General features: G+C 33.4%; 1 protein-coding gene across 1 annotated transcript; it reads right to left on the reverse strand.

Annotated features, from left to right (window-relative positions):
* Positions 1–2,587: 2,587 nt before the first annotated feature.
* Positions 2,588–20,853, reverse strand: THBS1 (thrombospondin 1). Its single transcript, XM_053697688.1, has 22 exons — positions 20,722–20,853; positions 18,918–19,009; positions 16,354–16,931; positions 15,943–16,018; positions 15,419–15,615; positions 15,203–15,328; positions 14,518–14,611; positions 13,467–13,640; positions 12,851–13,027; positions 12,060–12,233; positions 11,840–11,967; positions 11,435–11,587; positions 10,770–10,988; positions 10,374–10,481; positions 9,592–9,751; positions 8,894–9,012; positions 8,239–8,473; positions 7,914–8,141; positions 7,223–7,494; positions 6,942–7,039; positions 6,145–6,284; positions 2,588–4,745 (listed from the first exon to the last, which is right to left on the reverse strand). Exons 2-22 carry the CDS (start codon positions 18,976–18,978, stop codon positions 4,738–4,740), a joined length of 3,525 nt encoding a protein of 1,174 aa, XP_053553663.1. The 5' UTR covers positions 18,979–19,009; positions 20,722–20,853; the 3' UTR covers positions 2,588–4,737.
* Positions 20,854–21,335: the final 482 nt, after the last annotated feature.

A 21,335-nucleotide genomic window follows, 5' to 3' on the forward strand; every position in this document is an offset into this window, starting at 1 on the left:
CACCGGGTATCAGCGATCCGTCCAGGCTCCGATGTCTTGATCCAAGCCCAAGCGGGGGGCTGAAGACATCCATCCTCCGGCTGAAGTCTTGATCCAAGCGGGCAGAAGAGGACATCCGGACCGGCAAACATCTTCATCCAAGCCGCATCTTCTATGTTCTTCCATCCGATGACGACCGGCTGATCTTCAAGACCTCCAGCGCGGATCCATCCATCTTCACCGACGACTTCCCGACGAATGATGGTTCCAGCCAATCGGAATTAAGGTAGGAAAATTCTGATTGGCTGATGGAATCAGCCAATCAGATTCAAGTTCAATCCAATTGGCTGATCCGATCAGCCAATCAGATTGAGCTCGCATTCTATTGGCTGATCGGAACAGCCAATAGAATGCGATCTCAATCTGATTGGCTGATTGGATCAGCCAATCGGATTGAACTTGAATTTCATTGGCTGATTCCATTTGCTACATTCTCTTGGTATCATTTGTTGAAGGAGCAGCAAAGCATTACTGGTTTCTAACTGAACACATGGGCGGGCCAATGACAATCAGTATATTTATGCAGCCACCAATCAGCAGCTAGTACCTAGGCTATATGATGCTCCTGAGCTTTCCTAGATAAACCTTTTAGCAAAGGATAAAAAGAGAAGGAAGAAAATTAAATAATAGATGTAAATTGGAAAGTTGTTTAACATTGTATGCTCTGTCCAAATCATGAATGTCTAACTATGACTTTACTGTCCCTTTAAATTCAACATGGCAGCACCCGATAATTTATAGAGATTTGGTGGAATTTAGAAAAACAACATTTTTCAGCGTTACATTGCAGGAAAAGGGGACAGAATAAATAATGAAAGTATATTGCATAGTTTAACAACACTTAATTAAAGATTTGATATTACAATTGCATACTGTTTAATATCCCTTTAACTATATAGATGTTATGTATTTACAATAATGGATCTAATGACCATAAGTATCACAAGAATTAGTGCACACAGCTTTTCCTTTACTCACATACATTAGGTGCAGATCAGTGTTCCCTCTAAAGCCCTGCAGTGAAACAGTTAAAGGGACATTATTTATTATTTAGAAGGAGCGTGTTATTTTAAACAACTTTCTAATTTACTTCTATTATCTAATTTGCTTCATTATCTTTATATCCTTTGCTGAAAAGTATATCTAGATAGGCTCAGTAGCTGCTGATTGGTGGCTGCACATGTGCATTGCTATTTCTTCAGCAACATATATCTAAAGAATGAAGCAACTTAGATAATAGAAGTAAATTGAGATGTTGTTTAAAATTGTATTCTCTACCTGAATCATGAAAGAAATATTTTGGGTTTAGTGGCCCTTTAATAAGGGAACCATACGTTGCAGTCTGCATTGTGTAGTGTTTGCTATCTGCAGGGTGCGGTTCCCTAATGAACTGTTTCGCTGCTGGGCAACTCACAAAATGTGGCCTTAGAGGGAATACTAGTCCAGATTCTCAGAAAAAGCTTTTATGGAGAATCAAAGTTGTGTTGGAATAATACCATAAAATGTGCAATGGTATGAAGGGAGCAGAGTAGATATAAAATTTATGGTTTTTACTATTTTTTTTTCTTCTTTTTTTGAGTTTTTGCTTGGAAAGACCTTTAGTAATTACAGACACATGGGGATGGTTTATGGTTTTAATAATGTATATTTTTAAGTAATAAAAATTATAGATTTTTATTGTGTTAGTCAGGTCTAAACTATTTTCCATGCCATTACCCTGCACTGGCTAAAAAAAACGAATTGATGGATGTGAACTTGTTGGTCTCTGAGATTGTATGATGATGAAAAAAAAATTTGATTCTAAAAAACTCCAAATAGTGTGTCACAATATCTTAAAGAAAGGGAAAAAAGGTATGTATTTAATGGGATCTAGTGTTAACCCATAAATTGGGGTAAACGTCTTCATTTTAAATAGAAAATTAAAATTGCATAAATGCATTTCAATTTAAAATAGAAACATTTTTTCAATATACTTTCATTAGCAAAAATGCTAATGCGGCATATGCACATATCCTGTGAGTGCCCGTGCACCGGTATTTAAGCTCAGACAGCTGAGTGTGTATTGCTTCTGTGAAGACTTAATTTGTGTCATACAAGCCACCATTGACTCTGAGAAGGTGTGGTGTTTGCATACTCGTGCACAGGCCCTCGCAGCATATGTGTGTATGCCGCAGAAAAACAGTGATAATGTTTATTAGAAGCATTTCTGCTAATGGAAATATATATTGCAAAAATGATTCTATTTCACAATGAAATGCACCCATGTTAATTAAAATTTAAAATTTTCTTTTCCTTTTTTCCTCTCCACCACTTCAGAAGTGGCAAGATCAATCACCCAAACCCTCGCTTGTTCAGGGTGATTGACATTCGCTGCTCTAACGCAATTGGTTGTGCCAGAGCAGTGGGCAGAATTGCACAAGAATACTCTTGTGCAATGATAAATTTCGCCCTGCAATGAAACATCGCAAGTGGCGAATGCAGGCAGACAGGTTTACTACTTGCAAACCTGTCCGCCTGCATAAATTATAACCACACAAGCAGAAAAATGTAAGGTATTTATATTATATGGTTTATTTAATCTTACAGGTAACAACTGTACAATTGACATCAATATTATTTAAAAAAAGAAATTAACAATTGAAATGTGTACAAAAAAGACATTTTCTCTTTATTAAAAAAAAAAAAAAAAAAGTATACACTGATATTTTAAACAAAATATGGAACATATATTGCAAAGCTCTTTCAAGTGCAAACAGTTTGTACAAATAGGAGCAGAAACTCTACAGGAAGCTTTTCCTGATAAATTATTTAAATAGCATATCTAAAAAAATACCCATAATCACTAGACGGCAATACAAATAAAAAAAAATCATTTATACAAAAAAGCAATGAAAAAATACTAAAATATAGAAAAAATATCACAATATTTTTATTTATTTTTTAAAAAAAGTTTAAAATACTTTCCTGGGGATACACAGTCATTATCACTATATACAGCACTTATTAACACTACAGTAGATTTTAAATGCTTGTTAAATATCCAGATTTTTTTTCCTTTTAAAATCATTATTTCTCAGTCACACAAATGAGGTATTATTTGTACTTGAAGGTTAAACTTGCTGGTATATTATCTTATTTTCCAGTAAGGAGCAGTTTACCTGTCGTAATGTAATTAGGGCACTATATATGGCTATTGAGAAACATGTGTTTTGTATTTAAAGTCTAGCACAGGCAGTCTGCTGTTCCTCGTCTGCACCCCTCTAGCCTTGCTCCCCTCCGGTTCTTTAGGAAAGACCAACATTGCTTAGCTGTTTCGGCTTCAAGAAACACACATAAACATAGCCTGGATTAAAATAGACTGTAAATACAACCTAACTTAAAAAAGACTGGAGTTATCTGGCTTTACTCTGCCTCGTTTGTATAATGACCAACAATAATAAATATATTTCAATTTAGATTCTTTTGTATTTTCAATTTTTTAGCAATAATTATCAGTCACCAGCTATTGAGTCACTGAAATTTCAGCGTTTGTGCTTTTTTTAAAAAAAAAATGATAAGCACAAAGTCCAATAATTTGCACACACGCAAGTGCTAATAATTCTGTTGCACCTATAAGTTTCCAATATAATAATGCGCAAATACAATTTTGCTAAAGCTATAAACAAGTGCATGTTATGTCTGTAATAGTCAAAGATACTGCTTACATCTCACACATTCAAAATTCAGACCACTCGTATCTGGGCAGTGATCGTTATAATTAGACTTCATACATCTGGATCTACACACACTCACAATGCTGCCTCTTGCTGCAATATTCTCACATCCCCAAACGTTCTCCTCTAGATTGTAAGCATCCATAGGTATGGGCCTCAACTTCCTTTTGCACTGATGTGCATAAATATTTTATATATATATATATATATATATATATATATATATATATATATATATATATATATATATATATATATATATATATATATATATATATATATATATTAAAAGTTATATTGAAATATTCGTACCACTTTGTATATTGCTACTGTAAATTTGGTGCTTTATAAATAAAGGATAACATTTGTTTTTAGCTAAATCTGCAGACAGCACACCCATAATACAAAAGTCCCATTTCTCTGAAGGCAACTTTGAATAATTTTCATTTCTAAAGTATTGCATCTCTTCTCTTTAGTAATAGAGCAGCTGTTTTATTAAACAAACAAAAAAAAGCCAGGAACGGGTTCTTTCACTGATAGTAGTAGCAATAAATTCTATTTGTTTTGCTTCCAATATTTCCCTTAGTATTATTTCTAAGAGCTCCAGAGTTCATGTTTGTAAAGGGTATTTCATTTGTCTATCCAGTATTTTTTTACTAATACCTTTTGTTCTGCAGATTGTCTAGGAAAAGTCCATTTAGGCACTAGAAATAGAAAGTCAATAAAATGCACTTTAAGGATAGATCTGTGCCTGCCAGAAACTGCAATCACCCCTAAAAAGTTCCCACTTAGAACAAAAAAAATCCTATTTTGTCCAAGGTTAGGACTCAGAGGTGTCTTTCATTTCTTGGGAGTAGATCATTTGTTCAAATTTCATGAAAGTGGAAAAAAATTGAAAAAACGATCCAAGGGATGGTATACATATAAAAATTCCGAAGGTGCCATGTTGTTTTGTTAACATTCACTGAATGGATAACATCTTGTTTTATGAGTCTGGGGGGAAAAAAAAGAAGAATGTTAATGAATGTGGAAAATAATGTTCTAGTGAAAGCTATGACATGTTGAAATAAAATGTTAGTGGTACATATATATATATATATATATATATATATATATATATATATATATATATATATATATATATATATATAAGATGCTCAAAAAACAAAGTATTGCAGTATGCAGTGATACCTTTTTTATTGGACTAACATAATATTTCAAAGACAAGCTTTCAAGAGTTTTCCTCTCTTCCTCGGGTCTAAAGCAATACTGCAAATTTGCAGTATTGCTTTAGACCCGAGGAAGAGAGGAAAACTCTCGAAAGCTTGTCTTTGAAATATTATGTTAGTCCAATAAAAAAGGTATCACTGCATACTGCAATACTTTTTTTTTTGAGCATCTTATCTACTGGACTAACACGGCTACTCCAATCTTCACTATATATATATATATATATATATATATATATATTTATATATATATATATATTTATATATATATATATATATATATATATATATATATCTTTAAATATATATATATATATATATATATACATATATATATATATATATATATATATATATATATATATATATATATATATATATATATATATATATATATATATATATATATATATATAAAGTCCCGGGAACCCAGCACACACTCATCAATACAGCCTCCAGGGTGCCTGCCAAATATTCATACAGCCAAGTTCCAAAAAGGCAAGCACTCTCTGGGTTTTTGCAAAAACAGATTTTACTTGGAACTTGGCTATATATATATATATATATATATATATATATATATATATATATATAAATCGATTGTTGGAAATGGCACTCGCCAAATAAGCATCCATCTGGTCTGTATACCATTGATAAAGGCTCACGGTAGAGCCGAAACGTCTGGTTTCTTTTTTGCTGAATAAATCGGATCTTTGAAAAATTCCTGTGTGCCGGCTGTTCTTGGATCACATTCAACAACGGCCGTCCGTTGGACCCAGTTCTATTCTACTATATATATATATATATATATATATATATATATATATATATATATATATATATATATATATATATATATAAAATTTATTTATCTTTCCCTTCACTTAAATACAGTATGATATTGGGGGGAAAAGAATTTCATGTTTAGGGATACAAAATTTGGAGTAGCCTAGTAACCTTTAAAACAGATCCCAATCAATTACCAAGGAAAAGTAGAAACAAAATAAAAAGTTATTTACATGGGAAAAAATAGCAAAATGATTCAGGGTTCCATGTTGAACAAAAGGATGTCTAGGTTGAACAAAGGGATGTTCTATTTATTATAGTACATTTTATATTATTTACTACCACTAATCATGGTGTGGTTAAAGCACGTGTCTTACCTCTGCACTCATATTTGAGATCTGAAAAGAACACCATTTCCTGAGAGAAGACAAACAATCCTAATCTTCCACCTGCGTATGTTTTATCATAGATGGCTCCTGAGTCAGCCATGACTTTCTTGCCTTCGTGCATTACAACTCTAAAATGAAAATGAACAGATAAAAGGTTAATGTAACATTTGAGATTTTGCAGTTCTTTATTAAATGTGTTTGCTATAGTCTTGCAATGCTAATATAATCTTGTAGAACTAATATTTAGATGTGGAGCATTATAAAGATGTTTGACATTATTAAGTAGCCGAGTGGGGTCTAAGTAATATTTTTTAATATTATAACATTTTCTGCTATGCAAAGCACAAATTCATTGCATAATTTAACATAAATGTATTTAATGATAATTTGTGCAATGAAACAATGAACAATTTTAATCTTAGCTAGTTATTCTTATTGTCTACATTTTTATTTTTGATAAAACTGATTCAAAAGATACTGTATATTGTTAAAGTAACACTTTTATTATAAACAACAATTCTTTTTAAAAGAATATATATTTATTTGTAAGTTTTAAAAAAAAGTCTAATTTTCTGCCCATATAGTGTTCTGTGTGTTTTGAGAGGCTTTACAGCACTATGTTGAGACACGCATGGCTAAAAGGCAGCTTGATAAATCAGAAATGAAACATTTTAATTGGCGGTTGATTACTTTGAGCTCTGCCTTTACATGTGAATAGAAAACAAACTTCTGCCAATGTTCAACCGTTGCAGAACTATGGTTTACAAAACTAAACTTGTATTTACCTAATGAATCCAGTCTTTGGTCTGTGGGTCAGGTGCCACCTATAAGCTGTGAAATCTTTCCAGCCTATGTGACGAGGGTCATGCCACAAGGTGCGAACCTAACAAGTGACGGACAAAACCTGTTACATATTGAATAAGTACAATGAACATGTAAATTATTTAAAAATTTGTATTTACTCCATAAGATATGGCTTATATTACTTGATATTATAATGGATAACATGAAATATGCAAATTCAATGTGATTTCTAAACTATATTCATAAATAAGTAAGACTTTACCTGTCCCGGAGTATTGCCAGTGTGCCATAAAGCATTGCGTAGATGTTCTCCTGGTCCACTAGTAGAATTTACAACCTTGATAGAGAGACCTGAATAGCCTTGGGCTTTAGTGGGTGTTGTGTCCCAGTACGTTTGAGTAATCTGCTTCCACATAACCACATAAAATCTGCTGCTTGACTGGTAGCCAAAAACAAAGCCAGCATAGTCATCATCTCTCTCGGTGTTAATGAAGAATGTGCCACTAAAGTCAACGGCGCTAAACTCATCAAAACCTGAAAGCCGAATAAAAGACAATGTTAAGCCTTTTTTTAAATAACCATGCATACCTTTAATGTATAAATATTCAAAAACGTGCCTAGTGTTGTTATTTAAACAAGTAAAAACCTGCTTATTTTCCATAATTTAAGTTAAATATTTACCTGAAATGATATGCATATAAATAATGTTATTGGCTTATATTTCTGGAATGAGTGTCAAAAATATATTGTGAAATAAAAACATTTTCATTATACTTATTGGTCTTTCAAAATGATTACATTTGGATGTTTGGTAATCTTAAAGCACCTAGATTACATGTCTTCCTTATCCTGTTTATGTTATGTAATTTTCTAGAAATATATATATATATATATATATATGAGATAGATATTTTGCATGAACAATTCTAAAGGCTAAAACAAACTTTACATACCAACAGCGAGACCAGGGTCACAGTTGACAGTCTGTACCAGCTCCTTGCCCTGATGTCTGACAACCCAGTTAGGATCAATCTGTGATGTTCCTTTGGGATCCAATGGTACCATTTGGAATTTACGGAAGTCTGTTGTGCTGATCGCCACATTCTCTGGGCAAACATCTTCTGAGTCCGGAATTTTATCGTCATCAAAGTCAAATTGGCATGCATCTCCACGGCCATCACCTAGAAGAACAGACTTGTTAATCTCTCTCTATATTTATATAAGACATAATTTGAAGCAGATATTAAAACAGTAACTCATATCAATATGAAAACTTACCATTAGTATCTTTCTGGTCAGGGTTTGGAACCAGCCTGCAGTTATCTTTGTCATCAGGGATGCCATCATTGTCATCATCGTGATCACATGCATCACCCTTTCCATCCTTATCATGGTCTGCTTGGTTGGCATTGGGAACATATGGACAGTTGTCCAGATTATTCTGGTGTCCATCTTCATCAATATCCTCATTGCTGTCACATTCATCACCAATGAGATCTGAGTCTGAGTCGGTCTGGAAGAATAACAAAAATAATTATAGTGAACTGTGACTGCATTTATGTAGCAAATTGCATTGGCAGCTCTTGTATGTATTCTATATCATGTAATGCTAACCATCTAGTTTTGTGATGGACAACTATACATGAATAGACTAGAACTGCAATACCAGATCTTGTGTTATTGGATTTTTGCATGGAATGGGGCTTAGGTTCATTACACATCAATATACTGCAGTGAGACTCCTATAATACACTTCTGCTTCCCTGTATCCTCCACTCTGATAAATGTCTAGTTCATGGTACTGAATACAACACTGCAGATTTAGGAATGTGGGACATTATATGTCACTTTCAAGAATATTTTACATCTTTGTTCTTTATAATCCCAAAATACATTGCTATCATGAGTGCTACATATGGTGCCCTTGATTTACCTGGTCAGGGTTATGTTGTAGAGGGCAGTTATCACACTGATCTCCAACTCCATCCTTATCTGTGTCCCTCTGGTCTACATTGTACACATATGGGCAGTTGTCAGCCTCGTTTAGAATGCCTAAAAAATAGGTTTTAAATTAATTTGATGGAATAACATAATCCATAAAACATTGATCCTCACATTACAAAAATAGCGTGTGTAATTTAACACTACATTTTTAGCTGCTGAAAATACTCAATCAAATGCTCATGACATATTTCACATATTGAATAAAGGGCAATGACCAGTGTGACAAATGGCATAAATTTGGTTAGAGAAGGAATTATGTGTCTCCATAAATGTTGGGATATATGACAGATACATAGTTGTGGTTGGAATAAAGAATTTAGGACTTTAGTAGCTATTTCTTGGAAATTGTCTATTAATTGGTTGCCAGAGTAATACAAAGGATTAAATCATTGTAATAATAATAATAATGAACTGGTTCATCAGAATATATATATATATATATATATATATATATATATATATATATATATATATATATATATATATATATATATATATATATATATATATAAAATGACTACAGTAGAAATGCAATTATTAATAATAAATAAAAGGCATTGTAGCTGAACAAAGGGATGGAAAATCTATTTAATCAAACTCTTTATTTTGGAAAAAATAGACACTTACCATCCCCATCAATATCCACAGCACAAGCATCTCCTTCTCCATTGGCATCAGTGTCAGCTTGGTCTGGATTATTGTTGTAGGGGCAGTTATCACAACGATCTCCCACATCATCACGGTCATAATCATACTGTGCTGGATTATATATAAACTGGCAGTTGTCCTATAAAACAAGCAAATATGTGTGTTTAAAAAATATGACTTTGCCTTCTAATATTTGTTCATTATTTGTCACAAAAACTATTTCTAATTTAATTTCCAGTTTATATATGATTGTTTTAAATTAACAATAAATAGTGGAAAAAAACATCTACTTGAAAGCTTTTTCATAATGGGGCTTTGGAATCCAAATAGTTGAACGATAACATTACATATTTTATTGCCAGCAAAGAATCTTGTGACTCTTTCAAAAAAAGTATTTTTAGCACATTGTAACAATTTTGACGGTTAGTAGGTCTAACTGAAAAATGGCACCTAGACGTTAGAATCTGAGTCTAAAGCAAGTAACATCTGCTTGTTGTAATGTTTGCTATCCTTAGAATTTGCTGTGTACAGGAAGCCTGGGGTCAATTTCACTTTCAAAGTCCTGTTTTGGCAAAATAGTTCATAGCACGAACCCAGCCAAAGACATCAAAATTTACTAGGCAAATTTCACAAATATATGATATTTTCTGCACAAAAAGCAGCTTTGTTTACTTTCCTACTGTGTTGTTCAGCTATGTGAAAGACCAGCAAATCGAACGCTTGAGTGGTTAGAAACATGAATATAATCCTTGTTTTCTTACCCTGTCGTCTACGATACCATCGTTGTCATCATCATTATCACAAGCATCACCAACTCCATCCTTGTCATAGTCCTCCTGGCCAGAGTTGGGAAGATTGGGGCAGTTGTCCTGTAAAATAACAAAATATACCAGATTATTGTCAGAATTTTGATGTCATTTACACACTGTATTATTTTTTTTTCTATTTTGATATGAAAAAATTCCTTACAAAGTTATATTGTCTGTAATGTTCATATAGAGTGATTCATTACTTTTTGAAGGTCACACAGTGTCACATGATCAGGTATGTTTTAGGATTAATATATAAATAATATCTCTAAAATAAAGACCTCTGGTCACAAAGACATTTGCCACTTATGTTAGCATTTGGTAAACTGATTTATAATTGTTACTTACTTTTTTGCAATGGTATGTAGCATTATCAACACATATAAGGTTCTCATTTGGCCATCCATCCAAGTCTGTGTCTTCACCACAAATGATTCCATTTCCTGCATATCCAGGTTTGCACTCACATCGATACATGGGGTCAGAATAGTGACCAAGGTAGATACATCTTGCATTCTTGTTGCAGTCGTGGGTTCCATCTGTGCAAGGGTTTTGTGGCTTGCAAACCTATAAAATCCACATGAAACTAATTGTTAGTAATCTGGATATAAACTGACATGACACTGCTTGACGAGGGGGGGGGGGGGTCAAGGAGTTCCTTAAATAGTTCAATGCAAACTGGACAATATTCTGTTTATTTTGCAAAAAACAATGTCTACATATTATCAGAATATATATTATGGGCTATCAAGCAGCGGATGCTGCTTTGGAGGCCATCAAAACAGAACGTCTTGACAGATAGAAATCATCTTAATCCGATCAGGGTGATTGACAGCCTCTGCTAGCAGCCGATTGGCCACCAGTGAGCAGGGGGCGGCATTGTACAAGCATTTCACCAGAAATGCCTGTGCAATGATAAATGCGGACAGCGTATGCTGTCTGCATTTAGCAATGTTGAGCGGACATGATTCGCTCGACAAATGTTAAATCAACCCCTAAGAGACAGCTCTAACCTGTTTGTTTGCTGTTGCATCTTCAATGCTTTTTCCAAATGGCTGTGTTCCTTTGTAACGTGGAGGGCAGGGCAGACAGTTATATCCTGGTTCTGTGTTCTCACAGCGGTGCACCCCATTGAGAGTAAAACAAGCATCTGGAACCTCTGTACACTAAGGAAACCGAAAAAAAAAAAATTATATCAAGGTATCATTAAATGCAATCTATTTAAAATATTATAGCAAACTCTGAAAATGTTTTAATACTGAAAGTGAAGAACAGGGAAGCTTTTATACCTTATAATATTCTTCAAAATCAATTAAACTTTTAAAAAATATATAATTGTTATAATTCAAAGTACAGTCCAAAATGTTCATTTCTGAATAACCTTTATTTACAGGATTGTAACAGACAATATGTATTACCTCATCAACGTCTTTGCATTCAATTCCATTTCCTCTATAACCTGTAGGGCAGGCACCACATTTCCAGGACCCATCAGGGAAGCTGGTACATTTAGTGCCAGCAAAGCAAGGATTTGAGAGACATCCATCTGAAATAAGGCATCATATTTTCAAATAAGAAACCAGAAGGCATTAACAGTAAATCAGCTATTTTATAGTATGCAAATTGGTTATTTCTTACCTATTGGACAGTCCTGCTTGTTGCACAACTGACTATCAACAACTTCTCCAAGACAATCTTTACCACCATATTTAGGCTCTGGGTTATTGCAAAGACGTGCACGTTTCTGCACACCACCTCCACAAGTTAGAGAGCAGGTGTCCCACAGTGACCACGGTCCCCATTGTCCATTAACTAGAGGAAAAGAATCAGTTATGCTTTTTAGTCAACAATTTCCATTAGCTTTTATACTTTATAAAACATAAAAAGGGGAAACAAAACTCAAATGTAAGAAGCAGAAGGTCAAATTACAAGGAAGACAAAGAAGATTTTATAAGGACACTGGCTTGACCTTTAGTTGGACTTAATAATACATCTTTGTTTTATCATAAAGATCTGATTAAAGAGATATGAAAGCCATGTGATTCAGAGCATATAATTTTAAAAACGTTTCCAATTTTTTTCTTTTGTCAAATTTGCTCCGTTCCATGGTATTCTTTGTTGAAAAGATACCTAGGTAGGTGTCTGGAGCACTAAAAAGCAGGAAATAGTGCTGCCAGACATGTGCACGCTCCTGTGCTTACTTCCCTGTTTTTCAACAAAAGATACAAAAAGAACGTAGAAATGGTGATGATTGAAGTAAATGAGCAGACAATTTTTGTGTTTTATATACCTTTAACTTTTGTGTCAACATATTGAGAGAGAAAATTTGTAGTAGTTTAGAGTGTTGATCTAATACAGTGATTGCAAGAATTTCTTTAGGTAGACGGAAAAAAAAACACATAATAAAAACAAAAAAGAAAATCAATTACTTGGGCATGGGTCCTTCTGGCATGGCTTGTTCTCTCTTCCTTCTCCTTCACACTGTTTGCCATTCAGCTGAGGGACAGGAGAGTTACAAAGGCGGATTCTTGTGATATGACCACTTCCGCAAGTGACTGAACATGAAGACCAAGGAGACCAATGACTCCAACCACCATCTTGTTTAACTGCAAAAGAATAACATCTCATTTACATCTGTTTGTGTGTGTGAGTGTGTGTGTATATATATATGTATATATATATATATATACTGTATGTATATATATGTATGTGTAATACAACATATTATTTATATTTAAATAAAGTGTAGTTGGCTAAAAAGCAAAAACAAAATATTCTCTGTTATGCCTGGTACAATGGAAATTACAAGCAGCAGGAGTTGGCATACATGCTACTGCAGACTTAGGGATTTTTACAATTAATTAAAACAGGAAACATTAATAGGATTAGCTCCCTGGTTAAAAGGTTATAATATGAAGTTAAAAAACACATAACAGGAAAGGCTAAGGGGGCATTGCATCCTTTATAGCTCTTATCTGATAACAAACAATGACTAATTATTTCTGTATGACCGGTAAGCAATATAAAGTAACTGCTCATACTTACATCTTTTATCGCACTCCTGGATATGACAGGACCTTGTCTGGACTGAAGAGCCTTCACATCGGTTATTCAAACTGTCACATGATCGTCCTCTTTGCTGAATACCGTGGCCACATGTCACAGAGCAGGCTGTCCAATCAGACCACGGAGACCAACCATCGTCGGCAGAATCATTTGCTGAAAAACAAAATAAAAAAACATTAAAAACTTTCGTTTGGGGTTAAGATTAACATGACCTATAAAGAAAGTACAATAAACTATTTCTAAATAAATGTTTTAAAAACAAAAGATATACCAAGGCAACAGCTAAGAAAAAAAAAACCTTATGTAAAATAAGCTTTTAATTTGGGAAAGCTGACAGTTGTTTTTATTTATTTTTTAACAACAGTGTTACATGACAAAATTATGGAAGAAAAAGCTGATATCTGAAATACTAATCATGGTTGATGAGCTGCTTTTAGATTGAACAGGAGATTTTGTTATAGTTTGGTTTTATAAAAAGCAGACATTCCAGTCCCACAAAGAAATCTGTATAGAAGCAGGACATCAGTTATTGTAATTGTACATATGTTTAACACATATATCACAAATGTTAAAAACAGACAAACTGTTAAAAGTTCCAAACATGCCAAGCAACTGAAAATATGAAGAGTGCAGGACTCAGCAGGTTCTACTATCTGTCTTGAGAAGTTATTGCAGCTGTCCGACTCTCAAGAGCTATTTTATCTTTCTTGAATCAACTTGTCCAGCACTTACAAGATTAATATCTACATATTTGTCATTATGCCTTTTGAAAATGAGATGTAAATGCCTAAAGCTATAGATACATCTTTTCATCTAAAAAAAACCTCCATTTATGCAGGTATGCAATAAATATATATTATAAATGAAAAATAAATTGGAACAAAAGCCTGAAGAGATATTAATTAAGTTCTTTAACTATGTACGAACTTTATTAATTGTTCTTTTTTGAAAAAATAAGACAGTTGTCACATTGTATTAATCAGAAGTGTTTTAAGTGAATTCTGTAAGAGATTACTAGTAAAATACTTACGCCAACACCTTGGACAGCACTCGCCATCTGGAATTGTAGCGTTTGTACAAGGCATCAAAGGACAGGACTTTTTGCTGCAAATTGTTGCTGAATTCTGCAAAATAAAATAAGCCATTGTTTTTATTCCCTAATGTTTAAAGTGCCTGTGTCATAACACTATACATGGTAATGAAGCAGTAGAATGTTCAGCCAGTAGACAAATAAAATGCATGTGTTTTTGAATGTGTTGCTTAATTAATTGAAGCTTAAGCCCTTGCAAAAATTAGAAATGAAAACAAACTAATGCATAATCATATGATTTTAATTTGCAACATAAGCTTTGTACGCAATGTTATCCCATTTATTAAAACATCTATTTAATATTTTTTGTAGACAACCGCATTCATTTCAGCACAAGTTATAGCAAGACCGGTGCTGCTATTTCCTTCATAGCAATGTCAGATATGTGTAATTATTACTGAAGCCTTTAAGATCATAGAAACTGATTTGACAATAAAGACTTTAGCACCATGTTCAACAATAATCATTACTATGAAATATTTTACCTACATTTCAAAACATGTTAAGTTCTAACAGAAACGCTCAATGCCTTAAATGATGGAAGCATCTTCAGCTGTCTATCCGGTAACAAAGTAGAAAAAAGTTCAATGTGTGTCTAATAAAGATAAGCATACAATAGAAATACCTGGCATGTGCATTCTGTACAGCTGTCTATAGTCCACTCTTCTGTGTTTAAATGTGTAACCCCATTATGAATACACACTCCAGGTGTGACTTTCACTACTTTAGAAATTAGTTCATTTTCTTCTGTCTGTTGGAAGAAAGAACACATTCATTAGAAAATAAGCAATTAAGAGGACTGAAAGACATACAATATATGTGGTTTACAAAATTTCTTTACCACTTTGCGAACTTTGTCTTGAAGTGCAGTGACCATTGTTCGTAAACCTTTCATCTCCAGAAACATGTTAGCCAGATCATCACAGGTAATGCCGCACACTGCATGAAGGTCTTTTGTCTTGTGACCAACAAAATTGGTTCGGATCGCTGGACTTGAGCCATTCACTGGATTATCCAAAGTGATGACTGAATTTGACACTGGAATAACAGAGTTTTAGATTTTAGAATTTTACAGCGACAAAATATAAAATATTTTGTAGATGATGCATTAAGTTAAATGCTGTATTCAACATAAAAAGCTAATAACTAGATATTTAATTAACCAAGATTTATGGTGTATTGTACAATTCTATAGAGATATTCAATCTGGAATGTAATGCTAAAACTGTGCGACAGAGCTCAAAAGAGCAATGAACTATAGTGTAGAAAAGCCAGAGTAGGTTTTTGTGGAAATTACACTAAAAACAATACATTTTATGCAGTTTTCAACTTAAAAAACATGTTTTAAGGTTAAGTTGAACTTACAGCTGGAACAGCCCTTGTTTCTCAGGATGGCATCCAATGTGGTTCCAAAAACAAAACGTAGGTTCTGAAGAACTCCCTGTGGAAAGATAATTGTTTAGATGTCATTTGTATAACAACATAATTATATATTTTACTCTCAACAGCAACTTTGAGAAATAAAAAAATAAAAGGCTTAAAGGCCTCAATCTCTTTCAACTAGACATACTATGTGATAACATTTCTCAAACAACACGGCTTCTTTAACATATCCTAAACAAAATGTGTTTACCTTGCTTTCTTCATAATATTTTATAACTGTTTTACATTTTCCTTATTCAGGTTAAAATCCCTTCACATGTGTCTCATTGTTAATGTTTTTAACATAAACACTTCATTTAATTGCTGTATGGTCAGCTTCATTCAATTACTCACTTGAAAGTTGTCTTTTACTCCTCCTTTTGCTACTCTGAGCTTGGCAGTGCTTGCCAGATCTCCGGTGAAAATATTATGTATAGGTACATCCAGTTCAGCATTTTCCATCTTGTCACATCCTACGTAGAGCTGTGCCCGATCTTCTTGCACAAACAGCGTAATATTCTTCCAGTGGCCGGTTGCCAGTAAAGCATCTTCTACAGACACCACCTGTTGCTTACCCTCACCACTGAGACTCAAGTCCAGAGTGCCAGCTCTTCCATTAGATACTATACTGAACACATGCCCATTCCCATCTTTCCTCTCAACAGACAAAAGTGTTCCTCTGCTCTTCTTCACCTGGCGCAAAGTAGCCAGCAAAATGAATCCCCTTTCCGAACGAATGGCGTCTAACAGATCTTGAAACTTTTCTTCTGGAACTGGTGGAATCAGATCAGCATTTTCAATTCTATAAGCTGGGCTTGAGGGGTCTGGGCCTTTCACTAAATGTACTCCCTCAGGCCTTCGAGAATTAGATTTGCGATTGAATCCAGTAAGTTCAAAGAGGTCAAACACACTATTATCATCAGTTCTGGACTCTATAAAGGAAACAGAGACACTACATATAAGGATGGTATATTTGGTACTGCACCATTTTTTATTTAACGACAGATATTTACTGAACCATAGCTGATCTAACCGAAAGTTGCATTCAAGCAGACAATATATACTCTCTACTATATATTTTTCCATAACTATGTTTGACAACAAAAAATTAAGCTGCTATTAACATGGAAACTAAGTGTTTAAATGTGATTATGTTATTGTCTTTAAAGTCACAAATAGATGTTGATCCAATATTATTTAAAGGGGTATCATTAGGAATATACACCAATCTCTCTCTGTTTAAAAATCAAATAAATTATATAACAATCAGGCAATTACTATTACAGTGAAAGTTGGACTTGATCCAGGACTCTTAGAAAAAAGAACAAACAATAATGCCTACAGATTTAACCTTCCTTTAGGCTGTTTATTAACTTATCATAAATGATGTTTATCTAAGTCATAACTATACAGGAACATAACATTTCTGTAACTATGCTACAGATGGTAAATATTATTAATATAAGTAGGTACTTGAGACAACTTCAAGGGTAAGGGAAGTCCCACATTTTTTAACATGTATTTAAAAGAGAGTGTGTTACTACGTTTTTTAAAACATTGTATTGGTATAATTAACAACAGATTCAAGTGCTAAATACACACTTAATACCAAAGAAAGAGTATATATTGAAATTTCGTAAACTGCCTCCTGAAAAAAAACAAAAAACTTGTGGGTGTATGGGGATACTCATTGCAGGCAATCAAAGCAAAAAAACAATCAAACTCTCAAAAAAAAAATCTGGTTGTGCTTGTGATTGAATATTTTCAGGTTTAAAAGGACAGTCTACTCCAAAATTGTTATTGCTTACAAAGATAGATAATCATTTTTTACCCAGTCCTCAGTTTTGCACAGACAACATGGGTATATAAAAGGGATACCAAACCCATTTTTTTTTATGATTCGAATAGAGCATGCAATTTTAGGCAACTTTCTAATTTACTCCAATTATCAATTTTTCTTCGTTCTCTTGGTATCTTTATTTGAAAAAGCTGGAATGAAAGCTTAGGAGATGGCCCATTTTTGGTTCAGAACCTTGGATATAGCTTGCTTATTGGTGGCTACATTTAGCCAACAACCAGCAAACGATACCCAGGTGCTGAACCTAAAATGGGCCAGTTCCCAAGCTTTCATTCCTGCTTTCAAATAAAGATTCCAAGAGAACGAAAAAAAATTATAATAGGAGTAAATTAGAAAGTTGATTAAAATTGAATCCTCTATCTGAATCATAAAAAAAATGTGAAATAAAAAATGTGGGTTTATTATCCCTTTAATATACTTGTTACCTATGTGAATACCTTGTATCTAAGCCTCTGCAGACTGCCCATTTATTTAATTTCTTTTGACAAACTTGAATTTTAGCCAATCAGTGCTCTCTCATAATTAACTCCACAGGCGTGAGCACAAAGTTATCTTAATGGCACACACAAACTAACACCCTCTAGCTGTGGAAAAACTGTCAAATGCATTCAAGTAAGGGGTGGCCTTCAAGGACTTAGAAATTAGCATATGAGCCTACCTAGGTTTAATTTTGACTAGACTGTCCCTTTTAATAGATGAAGGTCTGGACATTTAAAAAAAAAAAAAAAAAACTTTACTCAAGTCTAAAAATGATTAATCTCGCAAGTGATTGTGTTTTATATAAATAAAAATGACTTGGAAGTATTTTAACAAACTTAAAAAACAAAATAATTAATATTCTTACAATCTATAATTGTTAAAACATACAAACCACATAAACATTCAGTAACTGCACATCCATATGCTCCCCCCCCTTAAGTAAGTTGAGTAAGTAATTCAATACTCTATGAAACAGAGAGTTCAGTAGCTTTGGATGAAAATCTCAGGAGATTTTTTTAGCAACTGTATTCAAAGCTCCTGGATATCGTAGACAATAGTACAAGACATTATTTCAGCTTACCTGTAGCTTGGTCTGTGTGGGCAATAACCAACATCAGGAGTAGAAATATACCCTCCTTCATTGTGCACTTTCTGCAGAAATGCAGTTTATTTCTGTGAATGAGACATGTATGCATATTATCATCAGACTGTGTTAACCTCTTGGATATGCTACTTATGAGTTTGTTTACTTAATTAAACTAACAGACAGCGCTTTAACCCTTTTGTTACTATTTGGTTGTTTCATTAACATGAAACTGTATATATATATCCATTTAAATGGAAACTGTGGTAAAACACATTAGAATCACTACATTTTTGCTGAAAAGCAAACAGAAGTGGATACATTTACAAGTTATACAATTCTACCATTGTAAGGAAAGGTATGAAGCACATTCCTGTAAATCACTGGAGTATGGCTCCTTGGAAAATTAGTAGTACTTGGTTTTGAGTAAATATCATTAAACTATGATTTAGAAACTAAAAATTATTTTATAATTTAAAAGTTTAAGGATAGTATTTAAAAGTAACTCAATCCAAAAATAAATGACAAAAAGTATATGTTTTAAACACAGCTCTGCTTTTTTAACAAAGTAAGAGCATTTATACAACAGACACCAGCAATTTAAAAAAAAAAAAAATACGGGATATTAATATGCTGAAGACAAGATTAGTTTCAACAAAGAAAATAGTTGCACATTATGCCAAGGGGATGGATACTGACAAAAAGAAATGCTTTGTCCAGTTACGCTTTTTATGCTGAGTTACAAGATATCTACCCTGAAAACCAGCCACGGCTTTTTAACCCACACATCACCAAAACTGAGCACATTCACAAATAGGTCAAATTTCCATAATATATCCATGATTCAATTTGCATGAGTTAGTTTACAAAAACAAAAGCAAAAAAAAAATCTAATTTAAACACATATCTTGTTATTTCACTTTAAAACCTATAAAAATGTGGTTTTCAAAGTTTTTTTTAAGCTATTTCTAATTTCAAATTATGCAATATCTTGGAATTCAAATTCATAAACTAAAAAATGACTATATTACAGGTAGATAAACATATTCAGCATAAAGTTAAAACAGTGTAAGCATGGATTAGCAGTGATACTTATTAAAGTCATATTAATAATAATAAAGCAACATAGTAACTATAATATCAACTATAATAGTATATAATCAATATCTCAATAAATGCATTCCTTCATTAGACAAGCACCAATAAAGTTAAATGTAGAGTATAAATTGTATACATATATATTATATATAATTTTTGCCCCTCAAGATTCATAACCTATTTAACATCTCCACTGGCATAACAAAATCAGCCCTACATGTTCACAAATTAAATGACACCAGTTAAGTTAAATTGATTTAGTTCATCCTTTCATTCCCCCCCCCCAAAAAAAATGATCTAAAATATATTCATAATATTAGTTGCATTACATTCTACATACATAAGTAAAAGTTAATACCTGAATAGATTTCATTCTAAATTGTCCTAACCAAATCAGCCAATAAACTGATCTACCAATCTATCAGTCTATCTCATAAACAGCAGTCAGGATAGATGGATGGATTAATAGACAGACAGGCATACTCATATTCAATCTCTAAATAATAAAAAGATAGAAAAACTATAAAGAGCTGATCTTAAAACCTGGAATTAAATTATCCAAGTAGTGTCCCCTTACTGAGGACCACTAACCAATTCTACTGTATTGTCTGATGTAGCAAAATTCAGAGTATCCAGAAGTAAAGTAGCAGCAGTAGCAGATAGCAAGTGGAAGCTAAGCAGCAGCAGAAATAATTCCTCTTACATTCTTCTGAGTCAATGTTAGGTCCTGGCTGTGGCTGTGAAGTTGCTTTTTAGATGGGAGTTCAGTTTATGAAGTCAGTATAAGCTTCCTATGCGTCTGATTCCTGCTTCATGTGTGCAGTGTATATAAGGCAGGGCTCGCATTCCTGAGGCCGTCCTCAGCCAATCACAAGTCCGGTGGCAGGAAACTGGCTCCTGTTTGTTCTATTACCTCACAACATGAGGGAGAGACTGACAACTCTCACACTCACACACATAGTGAATATTACCCTCTGACGCATGCTAAGGAATTTCTAAACGACACAGCTCCAACTTTTTTTTCTTCTTCATATCAATACAAGGAATATTAAACAAAGGCATGAAGGAAAAATAATATATATCACCATATATATACACACTGCCAAGGAAATGTCTGCTCTGTCACAGAATACTACTGGGAAATGAACAAATATGCAGTCTAAATATAGAGAAAGATGCATTTTTGATTAACTCGTAAGGAAATAGTTATACTTAGAAAAAGATAGACATAAAATAGCCTCATTTAGTGCACAAGTACGTTATACATATAGAAGATGAATACAAATACGTATTCAGAAACTCTGGTTTACATCACGT

Source organism: Bombina bombina, chromosome 1, assembly GCF_027579735.1.
Source record: "Bombina bombina isolate aBomBom1 chromosome 1, aBomBom1.pri, whole genome shotgun sequence".
Lineage (NCBI taxonomy): Eukaryota > Metazoa > Chordata > Amphibia > Anura > Bombinatoridae > Bombina > Bombina bombina.

Coding starts and splice junctions, on each gene's coding strand:
- THBS1 (XM_053697688.1), bottom strand. CDS start 18,978: ATGAAGGAGGGTATATTTCTACTCCTGATGTTGGTTATTGCCCACACA. Junction 16,019..16,353: donor GAGTAAAAGACAACTTTCAA/GTGAGTAATTGA, acceptor ATCTTTCCACAG/GGAGTTCTTCAGAACCTACG. Junction 10,989..11,434: donor ATGCAACAGCAAACAAACAG/GTTAGAGCTGTC, acceptor TGGATTTTATAG/GTTTGCAAGCCACAAAACCC.